The 25246-nt window shown below is 37.9% G+C and overlaps 1 protein-coding gene across 1 annotated transcript in view; it reads right to left on the reverse strand.

Annotated features, from left to right (window-relative positions):
- Positions 1 to 24828, reverse strand: part of LOC306898023 (receptor tyrosine-protein kinase erbB-4-like) — a gene marked incomplete at both ends in the record, with an annotated part of 102100 nt that extends 77272 nt beyond the window's left edge. The window contains one exon of the mRNA XM_079463231.1: positions 24750 to 24828. Coding sequence (XP_079319357.1) covers positions 24750 to 24828 — 79 coding nt within the window. The remainder of the gene's footprint in view (positions 1 to 24749) is intronic.
- Between the last annotated feature and the right edge of the window lie 418 nt (positions 24829 to 25246).

The following is a 25246-nucleotide window of genomic DNA, read 5'->3' on the forward strand; positions in this document are numbered from 1 at the left end:
AGGGTAACATGGCAAATGTTGCTTGTTAAAACAATGCTACAATATTTGAGTACACAATTAGAAGGACATTTACAAAATAACCAGGGATTTTAATATAACCATATACATAAACCTAATAAAATGGATGTGGAATTACTTAGATAAGTAAACTTGTGTAGAACATGCAACTTGTGCTCTTAAAGTCCCAGTGAAATTAAATATTACCATTCTTATTTTTTCATGAAATGTTGCAGCGTTTATAGTAAATAGCATATCTTTGTGGGTTATTTTCTTTTTCAAATTCATCGAGCCTCATAATCTTCAGTTAAAATCAGAAAATGCACGGCTTGGACGGAGCGTCCGTTAACTCCTCCCCTTCGACCGTCAGTCTGCTGCCAGTTTCATTTTAAAATGCAACAGCTGTTTTTAAACATCCAATCAATTTGCAGTGAAAAATGCAAGCCACGCCCACTCATTTTCTCCTTTTCAATAAAATTTTACTCGTAAATGTGTCAGAATATGGATGTTAAAATGATCGCAACTTCCAGTTTACGGGGACTTAAAAAGAAAAAGTGAGATATTTTTTTATTATTCCATATAAGAACCCTCAAAAAAAAAATCAAGTTCTGCTTTACTTTATTTTTCTCTAACGAGTAATGTTCATGTGATGCACGGCTTAATTTCAGAACGTCAATATCATAAATGTGATTGAAATGCGATCTTGTCTTAAACGCCCCGTGTACACAAGACAGTCCGCCCTTTTCTTCCTGAGAAGATAATCTCCACGGGAACCCACATGCTCGCTCCGTAGGATGAAGGGACATACAGTAACAGTCCGGACTTTAACATCCACATATCTGTGGATGCAAATAGCACTGAGAGTCAGTCACCTGTTTACACCAGCAGGGGTCCTGATCCCCTGATCTCTAACACCAGCGGTACAATAGCAATTTAAAGATACCATCTACACAAGGATGCAGTTTCACTAACACAAGTAATATCATTTTAAACATGGTCCCTCGTGCTGTGAGAATTCACTTCTGTGCCCTTAAAGGGCCACAGCCACTTAACTAGTGTCTAAATTGCGTTTCTATCATGGAATCCTCTTTGGGGAGATCTAAATCAGCCTGCTTCTCTTCCATTCTTTCTATGCATACCTGCACACACGAGTCTCAGGATGAAGCCTTACTGCTTCATTAGACTAAATACAGAGAGCTGTGAGGTTAACAAAATGGCACCATTTACCGAAGCTGTTTACTCAACTCATCTAAGTCTATTTTAGTGACACTAAACAGATACTCGTGGCACATGGCGTATATATGCTAAATCAGGTAGCGGCTGCATAGTTTGGCAAGCCTGATTTCAGAAGTGCCTATCTGAGGTCCAGAGGGATGCAACTAACACGACGATTAGAGTTCAGTAGCAGATTTGTTGTTTTGTGTAGATTTGGTGATGAGCTAAACTTGTGTAAGCATGTGTTCTGGGTAGAATCACTTCAAAGTTCAATTTCACAAATAAATATTTCACTGCAAAATCAATAGGAAATTATTTGAAATCATTGTTATACGTTTTGAAAAAATTTTTGGATTAAACATTTTTTTATTGAGCAAGTAAATATAAAAATAAATGCTCAAAACCGTCTCTTTACCTTACCCCGATTCGCAATAATAGTCATTTATAATTTGTCAGGCGTGATATTGTGAGTAGTATCAGTTTGAATGAAACTTCCCCTAAGACAAGTATTTAAAGTAAGTAACAGAGATAGAGAAGCAACAAGTGTTTTTACTGTAAGTCTTTTTTGCGATAAATATAATATAATATAATGTACTATAATATATTATATTAATGCAATATCGCTTGAGTAGGAGTATATATAGTGCTCTTGTATCAGCATGGTTATGATTGCACGAGGAAAACACAGCCGCTGATATACATCAGAAACAATATAGGAGTTTCTAAAAACTCACCGACTAGTTCCACCTACAAATGTAGAGAATTTCCATCTTTTATTTCATAAAATAGCCTCAAAACACTGTCGACATTTTATTTGAAGTTGCATTTTCTGCATCTATGGTTTACAAATATAAAGAAATGTCCAACTAGAGTCCCCCCAGTGAATGCCAGCCATTTCCAGTACTTATTATACATATTGTTTAATATAATCATTTTATACTTTGGGTGAAATTGTAGGGATCCTATGGCCTGTGTGTGTGTGTGTGTGTGTGTTTGTATGTCTGTCTTCTGTGTTTTCACCTTTTTTGTTTTGACTTGCATAACCTTACATGTTTTGCTTATAGTCAATATATTTTCTCGTACGTCTGCTTTGTAACAATGAAAATTGTAAAAAGCGCTATATAAATAAAGCTGACTTGTTTTGACATTTTATGAGATTAAGCCATAAACACTCACAGCTGTATTAAATATAAATGAATGAAACATGTACATTAAATATAAATAAAAGCTGCCAGAAAGATCATTCTTTGCATATTCAGTTATCTGATTTGAAAACGCAGCCGCATGCAGTTATCCCCCATCATAATGTGAGCACAGCTGTGCTTACACAAAGTTGCCCGACATGCTCGCGTGCTTTGCCAGTATCAAAGTTCCAGAGTGCCACAGACAGCCGGGCAGTGGGTGGAGGGAGATTGTGGTTTGAAACAGGGTCACTGATATACATAACCCAGTAGTGAGAGATTCTCTGGCCTTATCCCCCTATGCTATTGCTTCTATTAATAACCCCACACTGCCACAAAGTGCCCAACCTATACTGACCCGACACATATCTAGAGTCCATCTGTTTTTAACTCGAGAGTTAGGACTTTAACTTTCAGGGTTAAAACAGCAACATTTACAACCTAAAATGTAATACCAGAACAACAACTGCCACTTGATAACTCATATATGTATATATATATACACAGGATTTCACCTCTACTTTTCAAGCTATTGTATACTTGATTAAATTAATTGAATGCATTACAAATTATTACAAATAGGTTTGAGGTTTAACATCGCTAACGTTTAACTTCATATCATCAAATGTATAATTTACAGTTACTTACTGATGTTATATATGAAAAGATTGGTTCCAAAATGAGATAACTCCGTTTTTTATTGTGCAGTCTAATTCATATAAATCAAACTGCAGTTGTTTTGTTTTGATTTGAGCCATAATAACAAAAAATACACAATAAAACATAATAAAAACATGTTAACGTAAAACATCTCATTTTGGAACCAAACTCTCGATATGTTTTTCTAACTATTCTTATTTTTAACCAGTTTAACAAGACAGTAAATGAATAGAAGCTGTGTATCATATACAAGACATTATAATTAGTTTTATGGAAACACAGATTGACATGATCGTGCATCAATCTTTTTCTTTAGCTCCAGATCGAAGGGGAAAAGCAAACAGCCATCAGGCAGAAACTATATCACATGATGAAGATATTCATAAACAGGAACATGCTTTTCTTATTAAAGGTTTGAAATGTACCCTGTTTTAGTTTTGAGGGACACAAGCTCAGACGTATTTAAAAAGAACCAATTCGTGTAGATGAATAAGAAAAAGTAATATTTTATTACAACCATACCATATATTTTAGTCTTGTCATCTCTATAGGTTTTTTCCAGAACAACATCTTACTCATACCAGTGTGCTTGTTTTATACAATGTACGTAGTACATACAGTATATCATTTCTGTCAGGGTTATGTGGGGGTCTGTCATGTCTTTTATTTTGAAGTTTTAGTTGTAGTCCTTGTCCATGATCTTTGTAGTCTTTTGTGTAGCCCCTGCCCTAATTGTCTCATTATTCACAAGCGTCTCTTTAAGTCTTTCGTCTTCTCTGTGTATAAGTTGCCCTCATGTGTCATTGTCTCATTGTCTAGCTTTGTTCTTGTAACCCTGTTTGGTGAGTTAGTGTATGGTCAAGTTTTGTTGTATCAGTTCAAGTTTTGTTAAGTTTGTTTTTTACTCCACATGGGTTCTCAAAACTTGCCATCATTGGATTCATTACAATTTCACATGAACACTTTGTCAGTCTGACCAAATTAGGCATTACTCATTATTTTCTAAGATGTGCAATATCATACGGTTCATTCATCCAGGTAAAAATCTAAGATGACTGCATTGCAACTGCAACTACACATTTGGGCAAATATCCTCTGCACGCAGTACACATACGGTAGTACATACTGCCAAAGTCAAAGTATGGTAGTATGCTATTCAGATGTAGTCATAGTCATTTTGGTCTTGGGTTGTGCTTCTGATACATGCCAGCAGGTGTGATGTGGCCACAAGACTAAAAATATCTCACCCTGAACACCAACATGAGCACCGACAAAATAATCCTCTGACTGAAGACATTAATGATTTACCACCTCTGTCAACATTCTACAACAAAAGAAGTCATTTATCTTTCTGTATTTTCTCTCTCTCCTAAATGGATGGATTGGCGCTCAGCTGTGATGTGCGTAGCATTTCTGTCAAAGTACCAGAGCAACATGTCCAGCGATACGAGCCTCAACCTCCAGCCATCATCCAAGATTGGAGCTGCCATCAAAAGCCCTGACTTATCATCATGCTGGATGACACAACAAGTAAACTTGTCCAGCTGTTCTTCTGATTTCCGTACCTCTGATTCAGATCACCTTCCAAGTCCCCATAAGAAGATCCTTAGATGTGAAGACCAAGATGGTCTTAAAGGTCTAAAAAACCTGGAGACAGCTATCCCTCCATATTTCTAAGACAAAAATTAAGAGCGAAAGAAAGAAAGAGCAAAAGAGAGAAAGTAAAGAGAAAAGAAACAACAAAGACACAAACAAAGATAAAAGAGCGAAATAAAGAAGAGGAGAAGAAAGAAAGAAAGAAAGAGACTCTCAGGACTCGCTCCATAGCAACTGATGGGGTCACCTGAACATCCAGCAGTGCCTTGTGCTCCTTCATGCACACCAGGTGCCATGGTCAGAATGTACCAACAATTACAGCCCTGACAACACTTTCCACACTAAAAAAAATCCTGACTGGAAGTCCATTTAATGGAGATTTGTATTGGGTCACAGAAGGTACGCCTCAGAACACAAAACCACAGCTGTGGTAAGGTACATCTCTAATAACTACTGGACAAACCTGAGCGGTGAAGTTCTATGAGGAACCGTAAGGATTTCCTAAACATGATGCTTGTTAACAGAGCTTATTTTAGTTACCCCATCAGTAGTGTAATGTCCATAGACGGCCCGCGGACCCTCTGATGTATAATGGACACAAAAATGACAAGAGCTTTGTCAAAATTGTAAGCTCTCTTTATTTTACATAAAAATGTCTCAGATAAGCAAAAGCTAAACAAACAAAGCATGTGATCTACAGTTACAGCAGTAGAATGTAAATTTAACATCATCTCGCCCAGCTTCCGCATGTTACGGTAGATGACGGATAACCTCGACCACCGTCAGCACGGTGTGTTTCCAGCGTCTTCTGTCTCATGGTGTGAATATTGTTTCCCCTGGGTGCTGCTGCAGTCATATTAAAGGGCCTTGTCAGTTCATCTGTCCACTGGATTGTGTCAGAGTACATAATGAAAGTCCCAGAAAGCCTTGTAAATGTGTGGGAGGTGAGAAGAGAGAGGCCTGATAAAGACATTGCTCAGCTGACAGACAGCCCTGAAGTAGCTACTGTATCCAGAAGAGCCGCTTCAGGCGCGGACAGCCTTTTGTGTCACGGCATATTACGGGGGAGCCGGGATCAACATGCATAAGCTAAAGGAAAATCGCTTCCAAGGCGTCAGGGAAATATATAGTTCTTGGGGTTTCAATGGCTTAATACGGACAGAAGTGCAACCAGAGGTCTTTGCCGACTCTAGTCAATGATGAAAAGGGGATTATGAGGAAAGATAGATGCATTTACATTTATTGATTTAGCAGACACTTTTTTTACGAAGCAACTTACACATGAGAGGACATATTTTACAATTTGAAACTTTATTTCCAATTCCTGGTTAATTTACCGCTAAACGTGAATGTGATTTCCCCGGCTATTTTATTCAATACTACTATATATAATGAATGTGGTTTTTACCCTATAGGACAAAAAAGTCATTTCGGCAAAGCCCTGAGTGTCAAAATATGTAAGTCATTTGCCCTTTTATGAAATCTAACCATGATTAATTGGTAAACCTCGGTTACTGAGGTAAAAAGTAAGGGGCAAGTAAACAAAAAAAGATTGATATTAACAAAATGAACTACCGCTGGTTAGTATTATTTCAATATTGGATAAAGAAAAAGAAAGAAAAAGAAAGAAACAAGAAGGAAAGAAAGAAAACATGTAATAAAGAAAGAACAATGGAAATAATGAACAAAAATAATGAGGAAACGAAAGAAAGAACGAAACAAAAAAAGAAATGAAAAATATTCAAATATGGTTAAAACTATGGTTACTATTAGGGATGCACCGATACCATTTTTTAAAGACCGAGTATGAGTACGGATATATCTTTCACAGTGAGACTAATAAAAATGGAATAACTTCATAATTAGAAACAACTCCACCTTAAACACATTATGAAATAATTTTATCTCACAAACTTTCACAGCAAGTTTCACAACAAATTTCATTCTTTGGAGTCTTTGGTATCGGTGCCTTTAGTACATGACCTTATTATAGGGCCTGATCCCTAGTAACTATGATAAGACAATGGTAATTTGTGGTCACTATGTTTACTGTTGTAAAACCATTGCTATAATTCATAGCATAACACCTCCTTCGTCTTTGAACTGTGATTTCATTACATTCACGAGAAACGTTTTTTTAATTTGTACTGTGTACACGATGAACTGCCACGATCCCTCTGTGATGGCCGTTATATGGTTGTTAAAGCATAAGTGATGGAGAATAAGGATTCTTATTTTAACCTTTAGGATGGAAACGCACACTAAAGCTGTTCTGTTTAGTCTACAGTTGTAACAAGCATAAAGGACCCTTAATAAACGCCTCATTAAAGTGAGCAAAGCGGCTAGTGTTGATGGTTCGATGATAAAACACCATGCCTACAAAATAACAACTTAGCTTTACCAAATATATACATAATGCTAAATAACATTAAGTACACTATTAGCGGTTCTTTGCGGTTACTTTAGCGGTTGTAACTGTAACTTGTTTAACAGCATGAAAATCTTTTATTAATAGTGTTTTAATGCTTGTCCTTGAAGCTATAATGGGAATATTGAGATGTCCAGTGTTGTGTTGTGTTTGTTGTCAGGGCACAAGAGGTTACATTTCTGGGTTCTCTATGTATTCAAACTCTGATCCATAGCGACATGATCAAACAACGCACTATTAAGCGATTTAAGTCATTTCAAACATGGTTTTCATTATTATTGTATACACTTTAAAAAGTTAATAAGCGCACTATTACACTCATTTCATATATATTTGTTGTAGACTCTTAAACTGCTTGCAAGGATGATGTGATAATGATAAAAGAGGGATATGTGCAGTCAATATCTCTTTTCAGAATAATCATAATATTATCCTCCATAAAAGGCATTAGACACATATACCTGCTTCAACGGCGACCTATTTTCTCTGAAATTTCTTTTGAAATGTTGCCTTGCAATGTTATTCTGTGAAATAAACACCAGTTTAAAATGGTAATATAATATGAACAAAATTACATTTTATAAACGATTCTGAATAAGATCTACTTGAAAATGTAATTCTATATGTTTCGAGATCTAATAAAGAGATCTGTTCTCAGATACCACAAGCACAAATTGCATATAATATAAAATTATTTAAAAAGACTTGGACCAACTTGGTTCTGTCTTTATGTAAACTGTAGTTTCTAACACAACTCGATACTCATTCAGTTAAGTCATTACATTATAACTCACCGAGCAATTACTTTTATTCACCGTGCAATAAAATGAATGTGAAAAAAAGTGTTATTATTTGAAATTTGACATTATTTCAATTCTTTTATAGTTGTAGATATTCCCTAACCACAGCTACAGCAGGTCTGATGACAGAATTTATATGGTGAACTATAAACATATCTGATACTTTATGCGTTTAACCCATATCAATCAAAAATTCATAGTCATGCTCATCAGCTATACATCTCTCTCTATATATTGTATATATAGAGAGAGAGAGTTTATATACACGTAAGCGTGTATATTTTCTGATTTAAAAGCACTGTCATTTTCCTGGCCAGATGTTAAGACGTTAACCTTGGGGTTGACCTTGGAGGGGGTTGGGGTGGGGCTGTTGTTCGTGATGTAAAGGGCAGGTGGTGTAATAAGATCTGCCCATGTTCCCTGATCCATCATTCCTGAAATTCTGCCATACACCAGTCACAAAACTTAATCACATATCACGTCGCTGCACCCCCTCAACAAGCCTGACCAGCAGGACATAAATCCCTGACTCATGGGTCAATAATCCTGTCCTGGGATCTTCCCTAGTCCCATCCATTGTTGTACAAGTTACCAGGTATAAGGATCCATCAACCGAGCATTTTCCAATCACATTCCTTAACTTTATCATATTCTGGAATACGTAGAATAGCATTTTTAGAAAATAAACGTTTTATGACTGACAGTTTGTTACGAGCGAATGAAAGAAAGATTGAATTGCGATCAGGTGTCTGACAATGAATAAAAATTATGCTATTTTAGAATATTTTATATATAAATGCGAATACTAAGAAACCACAATCTTTATTAAATAAAATAAAATGAAATGAAACTCAGCACAATGGGTCTCTGCCCTCCCAGCGGGAATCCCCCGGTCTGTGAAGCGCAATCATCTGAAAATGTCTTTGTGTGATTCAGTATTGAGTGACTATTACAAGTGTTGACTCTCCCTGTACCAGTCACTTGAAAGATGTTATTTAAAGTACAGGCCCGGATTCCAGACATGCTTAGATAGAGCAGAGAATCACTTTCACATGGCATACAGCTTAGCGGATGCAGAGCGTTCACGCAACAGCTCGCAGACAAGTGCATCATTTGTGCCGGCGCAGGACTTTATCTGCTATAGTGGCGTTCTACATGATCTCTCTTTCTCATTTCAATTTCGATACTGTGCCTGGCTGTGTGCTACCAGCTGTCCAAATCACTTACGCTTAAATGAGTTTGGAAGTTTCAGAGTTTGATTTGCTCATACAAGCAATGACATTCAGATTTGGCCATATCGGAGTCCAATCCAGCAAATTTGTACGATTTTTTTACAAACTGGATTTAAACAACTTCTGTAATTACTGTAATATTAGATGTCGGCATTAAACGAAAATTTGTGTTTACCATTCAAATGGTGACATAAACAAAGTATAACCGCTTCTGGATTGAAAAGATGTAGGGCGGGGCTTAATTTCGTTTTTTGGGAATTGTTTGGATCGTTGAATGTTGGATGTCTAGCCATTGAACAAAGAATATAGTCTCACCCTTGCGCCCTCCAGCTAAGACAAACGTCATTTTGAAAATTACGAAGCCACATGAATTTACCATAAACAAAATTTTACTACCGTTGTCATTTTTCCTACTATTGTAGTCAATGGGGTCCAAGAACTGTTCGGTTACAAGAATTCTCCCAAATAGAACAAAGAAATGTATGGCGTCTACACATTAAGACCAAACATATCTAAGCATCCCCACATACAATTCCCACCAGAAGGCTTTACACGTTCCTCTCTCCATCAACACCTGGTTCTAACATTACTCAGCTGGATTTCTCAACAGTAGCTGAACTCAAGACGATGTCTCATCCCTTCTTTCTATCATAGCATCTCAGTTGGAAATCAATTCTTCCTGGCAGGACCGACCTTCTACCTTTCCTTCTCTTTCCGCTTGAGTGCAAGAATAGAGGCAGGGCTGTTTTAGCTCGACTTTACAGGTTGTGTTAAATCGACAGCCGTACCCTGACAATTTGACCCTTCATGACCTTCTAAATCCTCATGTTACTTGCATTAAGACCTCAGGACTGAATTATTGCATGTCCAAACACATAAACCTGCTATCTTGTGTCACACAATCTTTCAATAGCATAGAGCTCAACCTGACGTTTCCATTCAAGACCGGCTTTTAGCTACTACCAAGAAATAGCTTATTAGAACTGACATATAATGCAATACATGGATCAGATTTTCCTAGTTACAATAGTCCAGTTATAGTTGGAGAAACAGGAATTGGCTCATTTGTGTGAGTGAAAACAACAATAAAGCCATTCACATATATGAATTTAAGTATACAGTGGATTAAAACGCTCAAGTTACAATTTCCTGGAAACTATCCCAATCCTTGAGCCAAGAGGTCAGGGAGGTCACGGTAAAGTATCTGTTAAACCTGACATCAGATTTTATGCGGTCTATTAAAAAAATATTTTACAGAGACCAAGTGAATGTACAAATAAAGGCGTAGTGTTGGCCTGGATCATATTGAGTACGGTCTGCTGACTGTAGATAAGTGTTACGAGACTATAAACCAATAATATTAAATCTTATGAAGGAGAGTTAAAAGAGTTATTGTTTCTCTCTCTGTGTATGTGAATACATTTCTGCTTCCATGATGTCTTTATACCACAGCAGTCCAAAGAAAAAACAACATTTCATACAACCCGAAATTACAGGAAAAAGTTGACTTTCCAAAACAACCAAACCTGGATTCATAAATGGACCAATTTTGATCAAATTTAATGATTAAATTGCTTTGCTACAGTGCCACTTTAATCTTGTTGTTTTATTCTAACCTTAAAACAGAATCAAATTGTTCTGTCATGCAGTTCTAGATCAAAACCCCTAATAAACTGTACTTCATCAAGCTTGAAGTCATCACAAAAACAGAACTATTTTTACCGTTAAGTGCAAGAACTGTAGGCCTACTTGCAAACTGCGGGGTGCAAACCGGGCGCATAAAATGATAGAGTGTTTTTGCAAACCGGTGCTAACAAACAGGAACACATAGAAATAACCATTGCATCAATGTGGTATTTGAGTTCATTTTACATAGATCAAAATCAAACTGTTTGTTATTTTATTATTATTTATTACAAGTATATAACAAATTAGGGATGCACTGAATGTTCAGCAGCCGTTGGCATTCAAATGAGCCGACATGTTTGCTGCATTTACAGGGCGACTCTCACTCAATGCAGTTGCTATTTGATAACGTAGTTTAAACTGATATTGTTTTCGAACTATTTTTAACAATACAATTTTTGATGACGCGAGAGATTTATAAATGCAGCAGATAAAAAAGTTAAAAATATTAGTATATTTTATAAAATACATAATTCCATTTTTAGGGTGTGCCCGTCCTGCAGAGAATGGTAGGCCTACATTTTTAATGTATGGCGATCGGCTCTTTGCACTGGAAGGTGGGACTTCCATTATTATAGCAGTCGATTCTTAGCGTTGCCATTTCCTAGTTTGCATGATGGGACATTGACAGACATTTGGTGTTCTCACATACAGGTGTTGCTGATTTCCCTGACGAAAGGGAATGAATTCCTCCTTATCACTGGAAGACAATAATACCTAATTTCTCTCCTCCTTTGAAAGTCAAACTGGCACAACTAAAGCCTTTATCTCTATAGGCCTACCACTCTGTCTAGACACTGAACTCTATCAGCTTATATTCTTGCGATAAGGACCGTTAGATATGAGCGAGTATCTCCGCTCTCATTAATCCACATCCACTGTCTCTGAAGTGTGATTGCCATTTCATCTTAACCATTCGTCTGCATTGCAGCCCGCAATAAATCCATCATGCCTCACGCGGGTACTTCTTCACATTAGCAAGTCAACACCAGTTCTGTGGCTTGCTGGTGAGTAGGCCAGCGATGCTTGTAATACATTAATCTCCAAAGCACAACAAAACCGTCAGACGCCTAACTGGGAACAATGAAAGAAGACGCGAGAAAGAGGATTATGGGAAATTTTCAATGAAGTCAAGGAGAATTGTAAAGGGTACAAATGCAATTGCATGTTAATACATCATACTTTAATGCTGCTCGGGTTTTACAATGAAATTTTTCTTAATCGTGATAACTTTGTTCGTGTTACAGTTTCTAACCATGGTACATTGTTGGTGGTATGAACATTTTTCTGTCTGTTTTTATTAGGTAATGCCCATCTTCGGCTACCTGAGGAGAGAAGCCAAAATGTTGTAGAAGTTTGTATAGACTGAGGAAATGAAATGTAGCCAAAGAAATAAGACACACAGGCATGAGACTGTTCATACAGTCACACTAGCGCAAAAAAATGAATGTGTTGTTTACAACAAACTCGGCGTGAACGGAACCGTTTATCACTTGCTGAATGAAACGCGGAAGAGATGAAAAGCAGAAATGACAAAGAATATGAAAACAACAGGGAAGGTGCGAGAAGAGATGAAGGTTGATACCACCAGCGCCAGCGATAAAAGCGGTAGTGGGAGATTGAGACAAAACAAATGTGTTACAAAACATAAGAAAATGCAAACGTCTGAAAAACGTTCAGCGTTTTGAAAACCTGAGGCTCTTGTTGTTGTTTTCTTAAAGACACCTGCAAAGACACATTTCTTCAGGGAAGTGAAGTAAACTTGCTTTGTTCCACATATCAGAAACCTTGATGTCCTGATATTCTGGATGATGAAGGGATGGGTCACAGTGGGGGCGTGTGGAGAGCGGCATCGCTTTCATCTTTGACCCACCAAAGCGCGTGTTTAAAACAGCCTTCGCTTGGCCATTAGGTGCAGCTCAGACAGATAAATGTGTAGGATGACGGAGAGAGCGTGTCGGCGTGTTTCAATGAAACCACTGAGCCTCCATTATTGCAACCATAAATCCTGTTTCCTATCTGCGCGGCGATGCACAGGCGTTCTGCGCTCATCTCGGCGTCCCATCTATAGAGCTCAGCTGTATGATAACTTCTAAATTTGACGTGATGCCTTATAGTTCTTTATGAGTATTTCTCCAAACATGTGTGACTGCGCTTGAGTAATGCTTTTTAATATATAGCATCCGTACCAGTGGAAATTGTGCCATTTGTCTTCAGAAACTTAGTTGGCGAGTGGAGATGTTCGAGTGTTCAACAAATGTAATATTTCGGGAGGAGAGTATTATGGGAAAAGGAAAAAGGAAGGAGGAACAGAAAGAAACTGGTAGGCCACTCACAAAAATGACATCATTACCGTTGTATATTTAGCCAAAGATAATATAAATATAAAATAACAAAATGCACCACTGCCATAACAATAAATGGAGAGAAATGCAATGCGCAATATGGCCGCTCTAGCGCAGAAAGCTCATCCTTCCTTTAAACACATCCAATGGTCAATCGATAAAGACTAATGATTCTCTGGGACGGGGCATATGTGAGGCACTTGCCATCCTGTGCGTATGCGCAGTAGCAGAAGCGACCTTGAAGAAAGTGTTTTTTATAACAATTTAAGTTTAGCAAACCAAAGCAATGGTACATTTCAGGTTTAATCATTGATCGGAAATACGCAATTTAATGATAGAACTTGCTTTGACGTAAATAACCGCCCAGAGGTGTTGCAAACATGGGTGCCGAGTGGCATAACTTCTGTAAACGGACTTTGATTTAACCGACATTTACCTTTTTACCCTAAAATATCATTCTTAAATTTTAAATTAGTCAACATGTGACTGCTGGTTGGAGGTCTGTATTTTTACACCGTAAATTAATCCAGTTTAAGGAATTAAGTAGAATATAGAATCCATAAGAGCTATTGCAAATGGACAAAAACCCAAAAAGCATGTTGTTAGTGATAGGAGTCCGTCCATCACGTAAATGAACCATGGTTCTACTACAGTACCCATATTTTAACAATACAATTTGCAGTAAAACTATGGTAAAGAAAATGGTTCAGTTTATACACTTTTACCACAGTAAAACCATGATTCATTTTCCTAAGCGTGAGGAATTAACAACAGAGATACATTCAGAAAACAGAGTCTTTTAAAATGTTGACAAGTTAGACAGCGGCTCAGAGGAGGAACAGGGCTTTAGTACCACACCAGTGTTTGAGCAAAAGTGGAAAAAAGAAGATTAAAGTATTTCACAGCAAGTGTTGAGCAGAGATTTAAGAGCTCCTGGGCAACACGCAGGTTAATGGGCATCTCATGCGGGTGGGAGGGAGCGCCAGAACAGAATAATAAGAAGACATCTCTCTCCATTTCATAACATGGCAGAGAACAAGAATTCAAAGAATCAATCTCTTTTTGAAGTATGGAAAATGACTAATAATAAAGTATTTTAGTGGTACCACGGTTCAATGAGGGCATAAAATGGTAATCCCATGAAACTGTTTGGTTGCATTCATTTTACAATTCATCTTATGAGGTACAATCTTCTTTTTTTGCACGCAAGTTAAGGGGTGGTTTACTTTTATAAATATGTGCATAATGAGCCAGGCCAAGGGTGATGATGTGAGAAAACATCTTTCACACTGCTTCTGAGACCACGGTAAATTTAACAGAGTATGCATGCTGAGAGTTGGCCATCAGAGATTGGGTCCTTTTAAATTGGGCCCTTTGTTTAATTGTCCCTGTGTACCCGATTGTCAGCATGTGTTGCGTATCCTCTGATTAAAACACGCTAGCGCTTGTTTACTCTTATTGAAATCGCCTCTCAGCGGACGGTGCAATTAGCCGACGCCGACCAATTAGGAGCTGAAGCTAATGCTTATGGCATTCAACATAGTGAGTGGCCATCCCATTAGAGTTAACACACAGATAGATACACTGGCATGAGTCATACTTGTGTCGCAGTTAAGAGCCCGTTCAAGCGCATACTACATTCAATGAACATCGAGCTCAACAACATAAACTTATATGAGCAAGAAAGAATCTTTCTGTCCTAAGGTTATTATAGTTTACTAAAACTAAACTAAATATAAAACATTTTCTGTTCATTAAAATAAAATAAAATATTGGTCTAAATATTGTTTGAAAGTCCTGAACTTTTCCACTCATAAACAGAAATAAGTTTAAAGTGGAAATGAACCATCCAGTCATTAATCAAGTTAACATTAAAACATCAAAAATGATGATAATTATTATTATTATTATAGAATACAATACAATACAAAAATGTCTTTGTTTTGATTGCGGGATGTGCTGTTATATCTGGAGTTCTTAAGACCGCAGAGCTTTATCACGGCTGACAAACCATAGCTGCCGCTTTCATGATAACGGCAACATTTTCAAGGAGCAAGCTTAAAAAAAAATAAATGAATTTTGTCACTGAGGCAGATAAGCAATTTGTTTTATGTTAATAAAGTGAAAAAGAAGGCCCAGTAATGTGGAAAGATTTACCACAGGGGTTTTCGCTTCTGTTCATGGGAGACTGATGTCCTGCAGAGTTTCACTTCAGCCTAAATCAAATACACCTTAAGCGGATCATTAAAGTCTTCAAGAATAGAGGGTATGGACGTGTCGTCACTTTACGAAGTGAACACCACGCGAGCCTGACTCCTTTGTAAGTCGTATGGAAGTCGTAAGGATCAATGTCGAGTCCAGCTGCTTGTAATTTCAGCAAATAATTGCGTGTTTTAGTCCCGGTTTCTTTGTTTCTCCTAGAATGTCACGCCCTATGTTGCAGTGGTGCCGCCATCTTGGGAGGATCATACTCACTGCTATTATTGTTTTGATATGTACCGTTACTTGTTATGTTTGATATATGGAGAAATCGAAAGTGAAAGAACCAGGCTATTGCAGTTTTAAACACAGCAAGACCGACCAACCATAGTCATCATTCCTAATCAAACCAGAAAACAAATCACTGCATTGAACCCACTACTAGTCATACTCCCAAGATCACTTTTTCATTCCAACTCGAAAAAAGTGTCTTTGACGTCTTAAAGGAACATTAATTGTGTTGTGGCTTTGGATTTCTCGGACCGTAACCTCATTCGCATATCTCTCTGCCTCAGAAGAAGAGGTTAACATGATTACACGGTAAGACAGCAAGGACACACTGATAACTTGTCATTGTCAACAAAAGTAATACTGTCAATACTCAGAGTCTTTTTCAACAACATGTGATTCTTTTAGTTTCTGTGGAGTCTATTTTAAATGTTTCTGTCATGTTGCTGTTTGGCTTTGTTCTTTTTTAATTTACATGCATATTTATATCTTTGTCCTAAAAATGTCTCAGTTCATTTATTAGGAAGCTTGCCACTGTGACCGGTCCAAGCTCAGACTGTCATGTGTGTGTGTGTCCGTGTAATGCAGGAGGAGCGCATCCGTGTCATTTATCACACCGGACTGGACCGCGGCTGATGAATTGAAAATCCCATCTAGCTGGACACATTCATTTCACAAAGAACAGCTCTTTTGCCAGAAAGTGTGACAGACGCAATGGACTAAGACTTGACTGAGCTCACAGCAGGCACGGCAGAGGCCACATATGGCATTAGCCTGCATGCAAGACTTCGGCGTGCCTTTGAGACCCTTAATCGCTTTAGTATTCATTGTAAAATTGGGATTTGTGTTAATTGACTGGCACAAAAAGAATAGGGGGATGCAAAAAAGCACCATGGCTCATGTCAGTGCGTGTGATGCCAAAAGAACAGGGCAAATCAAGGCTGTCACTGTACAACAGTGTCCGCTTATGTTTCCGTAAACATATTTTTCTATTCAATTTCTTCACAGGGAGTTCCAAAAACGTTCTTCTCGTTAAAACTTTGACAGTTCACCCCAAAATGAAAACATTCGGTCATTTACTCACCCTCGAGTTGTTCCAAATCTGTTTTAATGTATTTGTGCTGATCTAACAGCCACCACTGACTAGGAAAATGGCAATAGTAGTCAAAAGTTCCCCGGAACTGTTTGCTTTCCTACATTCTTCAAATATATATTTTCAAAGTGTAAGTCATGCACTTTAGTATAAAGGTTAGTACAACATTAGCCTAGGATATCTTACGAAAATGATTGTGCTTCAAAACATTGGGAAAATTTGCATTTAGAACTGTTTTTGCTGGAGGAAATAACGAATTTTCAAAACGCACTCTGTAGAGCAGTTTGTCCTTTAAGGGCTACTGTAGAAACAACATGGCGAATTCCATGCAAGGGGACCCGTGCTGCGTGTACATAGAAGGAGCTCATTTCTTAAGTAATAAAATCATAACGCTTCATTATGAAAGGTCTTTATACCCCTCTGAGCACATAGTTTTGTATATTATATTGCATTTCTGTCAATAGATCCTCCTAAAAATTACACATTGGACTTTTAATCTAAACAAATAGTGTCTGTGTGTAGACATAAAAGTGTAATTCTATTTATACTTAACTTACTGTCACAGAAAGCAAATCCTTTAGTTTTTATTTTACATGCTAAAAGGTTTTTTTTAAATACTGTAGGATCCCAGGTGGGACAGCAGGAACTGGACTCAGCATATTGCCAGCGCTGTCCGTAATGAACAGCCAACATGTGTTGTCATGCAAATGAGCACAGGGTCCTCGCCGCACAGCTCGGCTCATTCTCTTTTCTGATCTCCGGCTAATTCTGCTAATTAGTGAAGGCAGTTTTAGTGCGGATTGTTCTTCTGTGTACGTTTTCTCTTAAGACGAGACCTGAAATGTTACACACAGGTGAAGAAAGTTTCACAAAAGTTTGAGATAGAGGTTATTAGGGTGAATCTGATAAAAAAATTACTTTCTGGGGACAAATGTCATAGAAAAGAAAAAGTAATGGATTGTTTTGTAAAGCAATTACATTGTGGGTTCAGTTCTCAGGGATACTACGTAATGCATTTGTACCTGAAAAGTATTTAATTTTCAGCAAAACAATAAATAAAAATGAAAAATACATTTCAGATGTACACTTTAAAAATAAAGGTTCTACAAAATGTTCTTTACAGTGACGCCACAGAAGAACCATTTTTGGTTCCCCAAAGAATCCTTCAAAGTTAATTTTTTTTTAATAGTTTTAAGAACTTAACTTTAGATATTAAAGGTTCATTATTTTGGTAGTAAACATATGCTAACGTGTCATAAACATAAAAATATTTCGCAAAAATCTTAATGGTCCTCATTGTTCCTTTAATTCTTTATATAATTAAAGTAATCAATTTAAAAAATAATCAATTTATCCCTACATACATGAAGATAATCAAACATATTTTATTAATACCAAAAGATGCATTATGCATTTACAGTGTATTTTAGCAAAACATTTTCACTTCACCTCAAAAACCTCTTCATATACATCACATTGACATATAGAGCCCAAATATTGCTATCCTGCCCCAAGCCACCCACAGCACTGTTCACATTCCCTGTAACAGCTGGATACGTCCGTCAGAGCAAATACAAAACATTTAATAATGACTTTCCTCATAACCATTAGCATAATTATTGTCAGATGACGAATACATCGCCCAGAGAATGAGTGTCAAACTGTAACCAAACCTGCATACGCATCCCTAATGAAACATTTAAATGTAGAAGGTTGCCAGGGGGTTGCTATATGGTTATTATGGTTTTGCTAGGTTTTTAACCAGATGCTACCCTGATACCACACATACATCTGGGAGATGTCTATTTGCTCATCTGCAATACGTCTCTCAGACGTCTGCTGTCAGATGTCATATAGACGTCTAGAAGATGTCCGTAAGATGGTTTAGAATGTACGTAAAGCCCTTTCTAAGATGTTTTACAGTCGTACCTGTGCAATTTGAGTATGGGTGTTGATGGTACTTTGCTAAGTGATGATAGCGTGTTGTGAGCGGTTTCCGGAATGTTGCCATGAGGTTACACAGCGAATTTTAGCATGTTACCATGTGGTTGCTAGGGTGATTTTATTGACTTCTAGAATATTGCTACAGTAGATAGCAGCAGGGTAGTTGCTTACCAGCCAAAGTCCATACATTTTAATCCTGGTGCAAAATATTTCTTCACATTGATAGAAATAGCAAACATTGCTTTACCAAGTCACATGATCTGAAGCAACGTTCATGTTAATCAACAATGACTTTCAGAACTGCTCCCTAATGTATTTAGCCAAAAATAATGCACTCTATTCGGCATATAGAGCGATTCTGGACACGGCTAATGTGCAAGTCCAAAAACTGGTAAAAAGTGTCATGTTCAGACTGACTCTCTTGTTAACAGATGCTCTCATAGCAGAACATCTACCGCACTTCTTCCACTTCGCTGTGTTGTGCATAAGTCTGCACTTGAGACTTCTTAAGACTTCTTGTTGTAATTACAACAGTTAGACAGAGCCAGATGGCTGCTGACGGATGTTATTAACGATCCTCAACCTCCATCATAAAAGCCTTGTAGGTCTCGAAGAGATTTTATTCAAACCTTATCCTTCTGTTAAGAACAACATGAGTAATGAACATGACACTAAATCAAAAGAAGTAAAGATGCATCTTGACTTTAGCACCAAACTTGGAACGCTGACACATGAACGGGCTTAAACTCAATTTCACAGGTTAGATGTGCATAAGCAAGTCATTCTATATAATCTGTACAGGTTGAGTACAGGTTGCATTTTTAAGCGGCCATAACTCAGACAGTTTCAAAATATCTCATGTTGAGTACTTACAGAATAGTATCGCACCCTTCAAATATCCACAGAGTCACATTTATAAAAAATAGATACAGCTGCACCACCATTATCGATGAAACGCGCACGTGTACTGATGGCGCACGTCAAACAAGTTGCCCCAAAAATAATGCGGACTTGATGCATGTTTCTCTCCTTAGTCCGATATGATGCTCTGCAGAAAAAAACTTGTTCATTTTCATGAAACAGCAGCTCCAGAATTATAAATAAGAGGTACGTGTGTTCTGCAACGCACAGAGAAAATAATGAAACAATCTATTTTAACAACAAAATATCATGCCCTAATAACATGCATAATAGTGCTCATGTAATGTCTTAAGATAATATTGCAGTGACAATAAGGGTTGTTTCTATTTAAATAGCTCTGTTTACATATTTAGTATAAGGGGGTCCCTGCTCCATGCATCTGACATTTAGGGGGTCCTTGCCCCGAAAAACATTGATGCTACATGATTATAAATATTACCAAAATAATCAGCACCACAGAATTGTAAAAGATTGTAACAAACAATAATTTGTTACACTGTGTAATGTACACAATTCTGACATTTTCTTCAAAGCCCTCCAACACAGAAAACATCTTCCTTTGATCTCAACACGGCCAGCCACAAATACAGTTTGGTCCATTTGGTGCCAAACAAAGAATCCAGATGAATAACAAAGCTATGATGGCCTTTAAATTCAATCTTTCGAGGAAACTGATATCAATCAAAAGCTTATTTCTATCGCAGCCCTCAAGAACATCTTGCATATGAAAGATATGATGTTATTTATGCGGCTATGATGCAAATACTGTATGATCTGTGTAACCTCTCTTTACACACTGCGAACTTCTGAATTTTTTTACGTTCAGTGATTCTCAAGTTAATATTTCCGACCTCACAACGTGGCTGAAGAAAAATTGGCAATAAGGGGGTCGGAGAGTGTGACCAAAATATAAGATAGTGTATAAGCAATTTTACATCACAGTAATTGTTAAGACCACAACACAGTTATTTTGCTGCATTATATAATACAATACTTTTTAGGAATGGAGGAAACAATGGATCTGTGCATTTGTTTATGTGTAATAGAACATATACATACACCCTCTTCCCAGCAGCTCCATGCAATTCTCATCATCACAAGTGCCAGTAATTCCAGAGGGGTAAAAAAAGAAATGAATTTAAGTCGTAAAGGGGTGTCCGATGACTCTGTTCAACCCTTCGACTTCAGTGGCCAGCTATATATAAGTATAGTTGAGTTAAAAAGAATAAGAGGCCCTAATAATACCAAGGGCATGTGTGCAGGTTTATCGTTATTTCTGCACCCGACAGAATTTTGTTTTAAAGCGTTGTGTGCCTTGTTTTCTGGTAAACTAACGTGAGAATTACATTTGCTAAAAGGCTTCATTTAGAAAACAAAATGAGAAGTATTGGGAAAAATACATAATGTAGAGGAGGAGGGGTTCTAAAACTTTATAACAATTAAGCGTATGTTTACCGCAATATACATATATATATATATTTTCTTCTTAGTGAAATTATTGCCGTGGGATGTTTGCAGCCTAAACTCAATGTTGTGAACATGAATGAATTAGCAACGTTTTTTAAAAATGAATACAACAACCACTGGGCGATGTTGTTGATATTTCTAATAGCTGTACTGTTCAAACTCTGAATCTTTCTGTGAAATTCATTGACTTTGATCTTGTGTAGTCCAGCACATGCTGAGTAGTGGCCTGGTCCAGACTGATAATACCTAAATTGATGGCCATTGTACGGCTGAAACCGAGCCAACATCCGAAACTAAACCTCAAGCTATTTGGAAACCTGATGTGATATTATGAGACAAGAAACAGCCTGATTAAATATTCTCAACACCCTGCCTGTAAAAACCCACGTTAAACTGTTTCCTGTTTCCAATAAACCGCTCCTTCCACTTTATAGTTCAGTCAACACAACAGCATATTTAATTTGACCAAAACAAGACTGCGAGACTCAATAAATTGCGTGTCGTTAGGCCAACGAGAGACTAAATCTTTTCGCACATTTCCACTGCACAGTATGACATATTGAACAGTCTGTTTGTCACACGCATTTGCTCAAATAAAGCATTATATCAGTAAAGTCTACTGTCGGCTGAATCTCAGCATTTCGTCCTGTTTATTTACTTCCAGCCAAAACTCTCACCGCTCCTGAAACAAGTGATGGATCGTGGAGGTCTCATCTCAGAGCTAAGAACATAAAGCACAGATTACGGTTTCTTGCAAGGTCCCTTCGAAGAACCTGTAATCCAAGGTGACACACCATCGCCCAATCTTCTCGCTGGGAGTTTTATGAAGCTTCAAAGAGAAAGAAACTGCTGTGATATTTCTATAGGGCTGCGAGGTGACATGTGCCGTCGATCTCATCTAACCAGAGAAACACTGAGGCCATGAGGGCTTACGCACACAAGGAGACTCAGAGATGTTGAAGTACAATTGTCTTTTCTTTCTCTCTCTCTCTGTCCTCACAATGCATCTCTTTTCTCCCCAAGTCTCTACAGCATCTCTCTCTTTCTCTCTCTCTCTCTCTCTCCGATCCACCTCCTCAGTTGCCATTGCTCAGCACATTCTTTTATTATTAAATGTCACAGACGCAGAAGGAATATAAAAAGCAGAACGCTCATTTACGATAAACAGTTACACTAAACTCTACAGTTAAAGCAGCACTTACCCTTTTTTAGGTCGAGAGCCCTAAATGTCTCACAAAAAGGGTCTGTACTCAAACAATAGTGGGAAAAAACATGCAAAAAATGTGCATGTGTATCCAACCAGATAAAAAAATCAAAACCGCGAAGAAAACTCCACAAAGGCATAAATATATTGATCTTTAAGAGCCATTCAAGGGGCCATTTTCCTGTTCACCACACGTTTGTTTGATAAACAACTTTGCTAATGCTAACGTGTCTCCACCTGATATCCAATGAAAGAACAAAGTAAAACCCAAACAGAACCAATGACCACCAGCCAGTTTTATGTTAGACAGAAACATAAATTTAAATGTTAACAAACCTGATGAGATGCTAAATCATATCTGGAAACCTAGAAGTCCTTCATTTATCGTGGACCTCATTAGTTTAGTTTCAGATGTCAGTCTTTGATCACATTAGCATTGAAAGAGAGAGACTCTGAGGGAACCGAGCCAAAAAGACTGAGGGACAGATGAGAGTCAGAAGAGGGACGAGGGGACGGAAGACGTCCCGCCACCCACAGAACAAAACCAACAGCAGGCGTTTGTTTTCAAAATTTCAAGTGGGGAAGACAACCTCTCGAGCCAATGACAGGACAATTCATGTTCATCTTTCATCTACATCTGGAAATATACATTTTATGGATTAATTCTATATTTAATTACAGACAAAAGCTGTCAAAACACAGGCAACAACGCATCTGTGTTAATAAAACACGCCCCCTGGTTGTAAAACATGAGCTGCAGGTGTCATTTAAAGTTAAGCCTCAGTGACAAATGAATTCTTAATAAGAAGATTAAGCTCGGCTGAAATAGCGAACGCTTCCTGCTCATAAAAACACATTCACGTCTAGACGCCGTATCAGTGACAAGCGTAATTACTGTGAGATTCGTCAGAGCTCTCAAACGGAGCTTTAATCCGAGCTGACGCTGAGTAATAATTTGACTCCATTCCCAAGTCAATATCCTTTAGAACTTAAATGTCACATCTCAGCCGGGTCAGAAGTGGTGTCAATTATCTCCAGAAAGAAAAGTGACTCAAATCATGTTAGATATAGATCAAAATGAAAAATGATGATAAAACAATTTGATCAAATCTAACCAAAAATTGCAAAGTATTTCCTGTGTAAGAAATGTATTATGTTCTTATTAAGACCCGAGAGAAAATGAATGTTCTCCACAAACTCGAAATTAATTTCAATTCATTTTCATTTTTAATTTAAGCTTCACCATCATCATTTCTCCACATTCAATTGTCTTAAAAGGAAATGCACTCCAAAAAGTTGGTCATCATAACCTTCATTTAACCTGATATTCATAAATGTTCCCTTTCTTTGCACATACTGCACAACTAAACTTTGTTTAACTTATTTGTTACTAAACACAAAATATGTTGTTTTGTTAACTGTGAACAAAACAGAATCTTATAAACTAGTTCTTTGTCTTTATGTGATACCTTCATGGAATCCGAAACATTGTACAAGATATTAAATGTCGAAAATGATCTCATCACCAAATGATGAATTTGGATGAACTCATAAACGACTATTTTGAAGGCCACAACATCAAAGAGATGTTCAGGAAGGTGCTTAGGTGTGTGATTCAAAGGCCTTTTACCCAGACAACAACCCATCCCCTTATTTATAGAATCTGAACCTGACAGAGGTCAAACTAAACAGCATCCTTAAATTAATGAGAGATTCTGATTAATTTTCACATTATAGTTTTTGTTCACACATTTATGATCTCAGTGCATTCATCTCATAACTCTGGCCACTCATGCAAACAATAAACCAATAGATTACAAGTATCTCTCTCTCTGGATACATGCTTACCACTCACTCATCATAACAACCCCCACCGAATTTCTCCTTGTTCATACAAAACAGAATTCATGCACCGCCAACGTCGGGTTCGCTTCTCGCAGTGGCTCCGCGGAAATATGCTGAGCAGCTATTTGAGCGCAGCGTAGGGGTCTGATGCGCGATGCCAAGCGCGCAGGAAATGCGCGTTCCGCTGAGCGCGCACTCGCGCTGCGCTCCGCCAAGTTCCGTTACGCGCACTGGCAAATTCAAATAGACCTAATAAAAGCATGACAGACACGTAGGTTGTAAAGCTCGGGCTAAACCATTGAAACATTTCGTTTATTGTACAGCAATCGCTGGTTATGACATTTCGTTGCTTTGTTTGAAAACAGTAAATCTGTTTGATTCTTAACAAAAAACAAAACAAACCAAATCAACATAACAAAATAAATACTGAACAATAGCTCAATCCGAAGCAAATCTTGTATGCAGCATTGACTGGGGTGCTCAGGTATGTGTAATGCCAAAGGCTTGGATATATCAACTGTGCCTGCAACACACGTTCTTTCAACCGACAAACGTTTAAGTAGAGTAAGGTGCGCGTTAACGGCAGCGCGCACCGGACAAGTGCGCAGCTCTCCAAAGAGCCTTTTACGCACGGGTGCTCTCACTCACCTGACTGCGCGGCGCTCATCCGAACAACCCCGATGGTGAAGACCAAGCAGCAGCGGAGAAGAAAACGAGTCGGCCACATATCTGCTTAATTCAAGAAGTTGTATCTCCATACATTAACATGTTCAAGAGAGAATCCGGGCTTTGTCGGTCCAGCTTCTGTTTCTCAAGTCTTGCGCATGCTGTAACAATAAACACAGCCTGCTCGTGTTGCCTTTGTGCTGTTTTCGTTTTGAAAGTGTCCTGTGCCCGATTATCCGGATAGAGGGACTTGTAACCATTTCATCACCTCGATGAATTCGGCACGGAACTTCGGCTTGAAGGCTAGCCACGCCCACCGCGTGCCCGGTACCGCCCGCCTTTGGGGTGAATGGACAAAGGATGGCTTTAAACCACCCCTCCACCACAAACGCTTTGCATATACACCTGCTTTCACACACTTGCCAAGAATGATGGGCTTCAAAAGGTAAACATATACCTGCATTGCACTTTTTTTCTGG

This window comes from Barbatula barbatula (genome assembly GCF_947034865.1).
Source record: "Barbatula barbatula genome assembly, chromosome: 8".
NCBI lineage: Eukaryota > Metazoa > Chordata > Actinopteri > Cypriniformes > Nemacheilidae > Barbatula > Barbatula barbatula.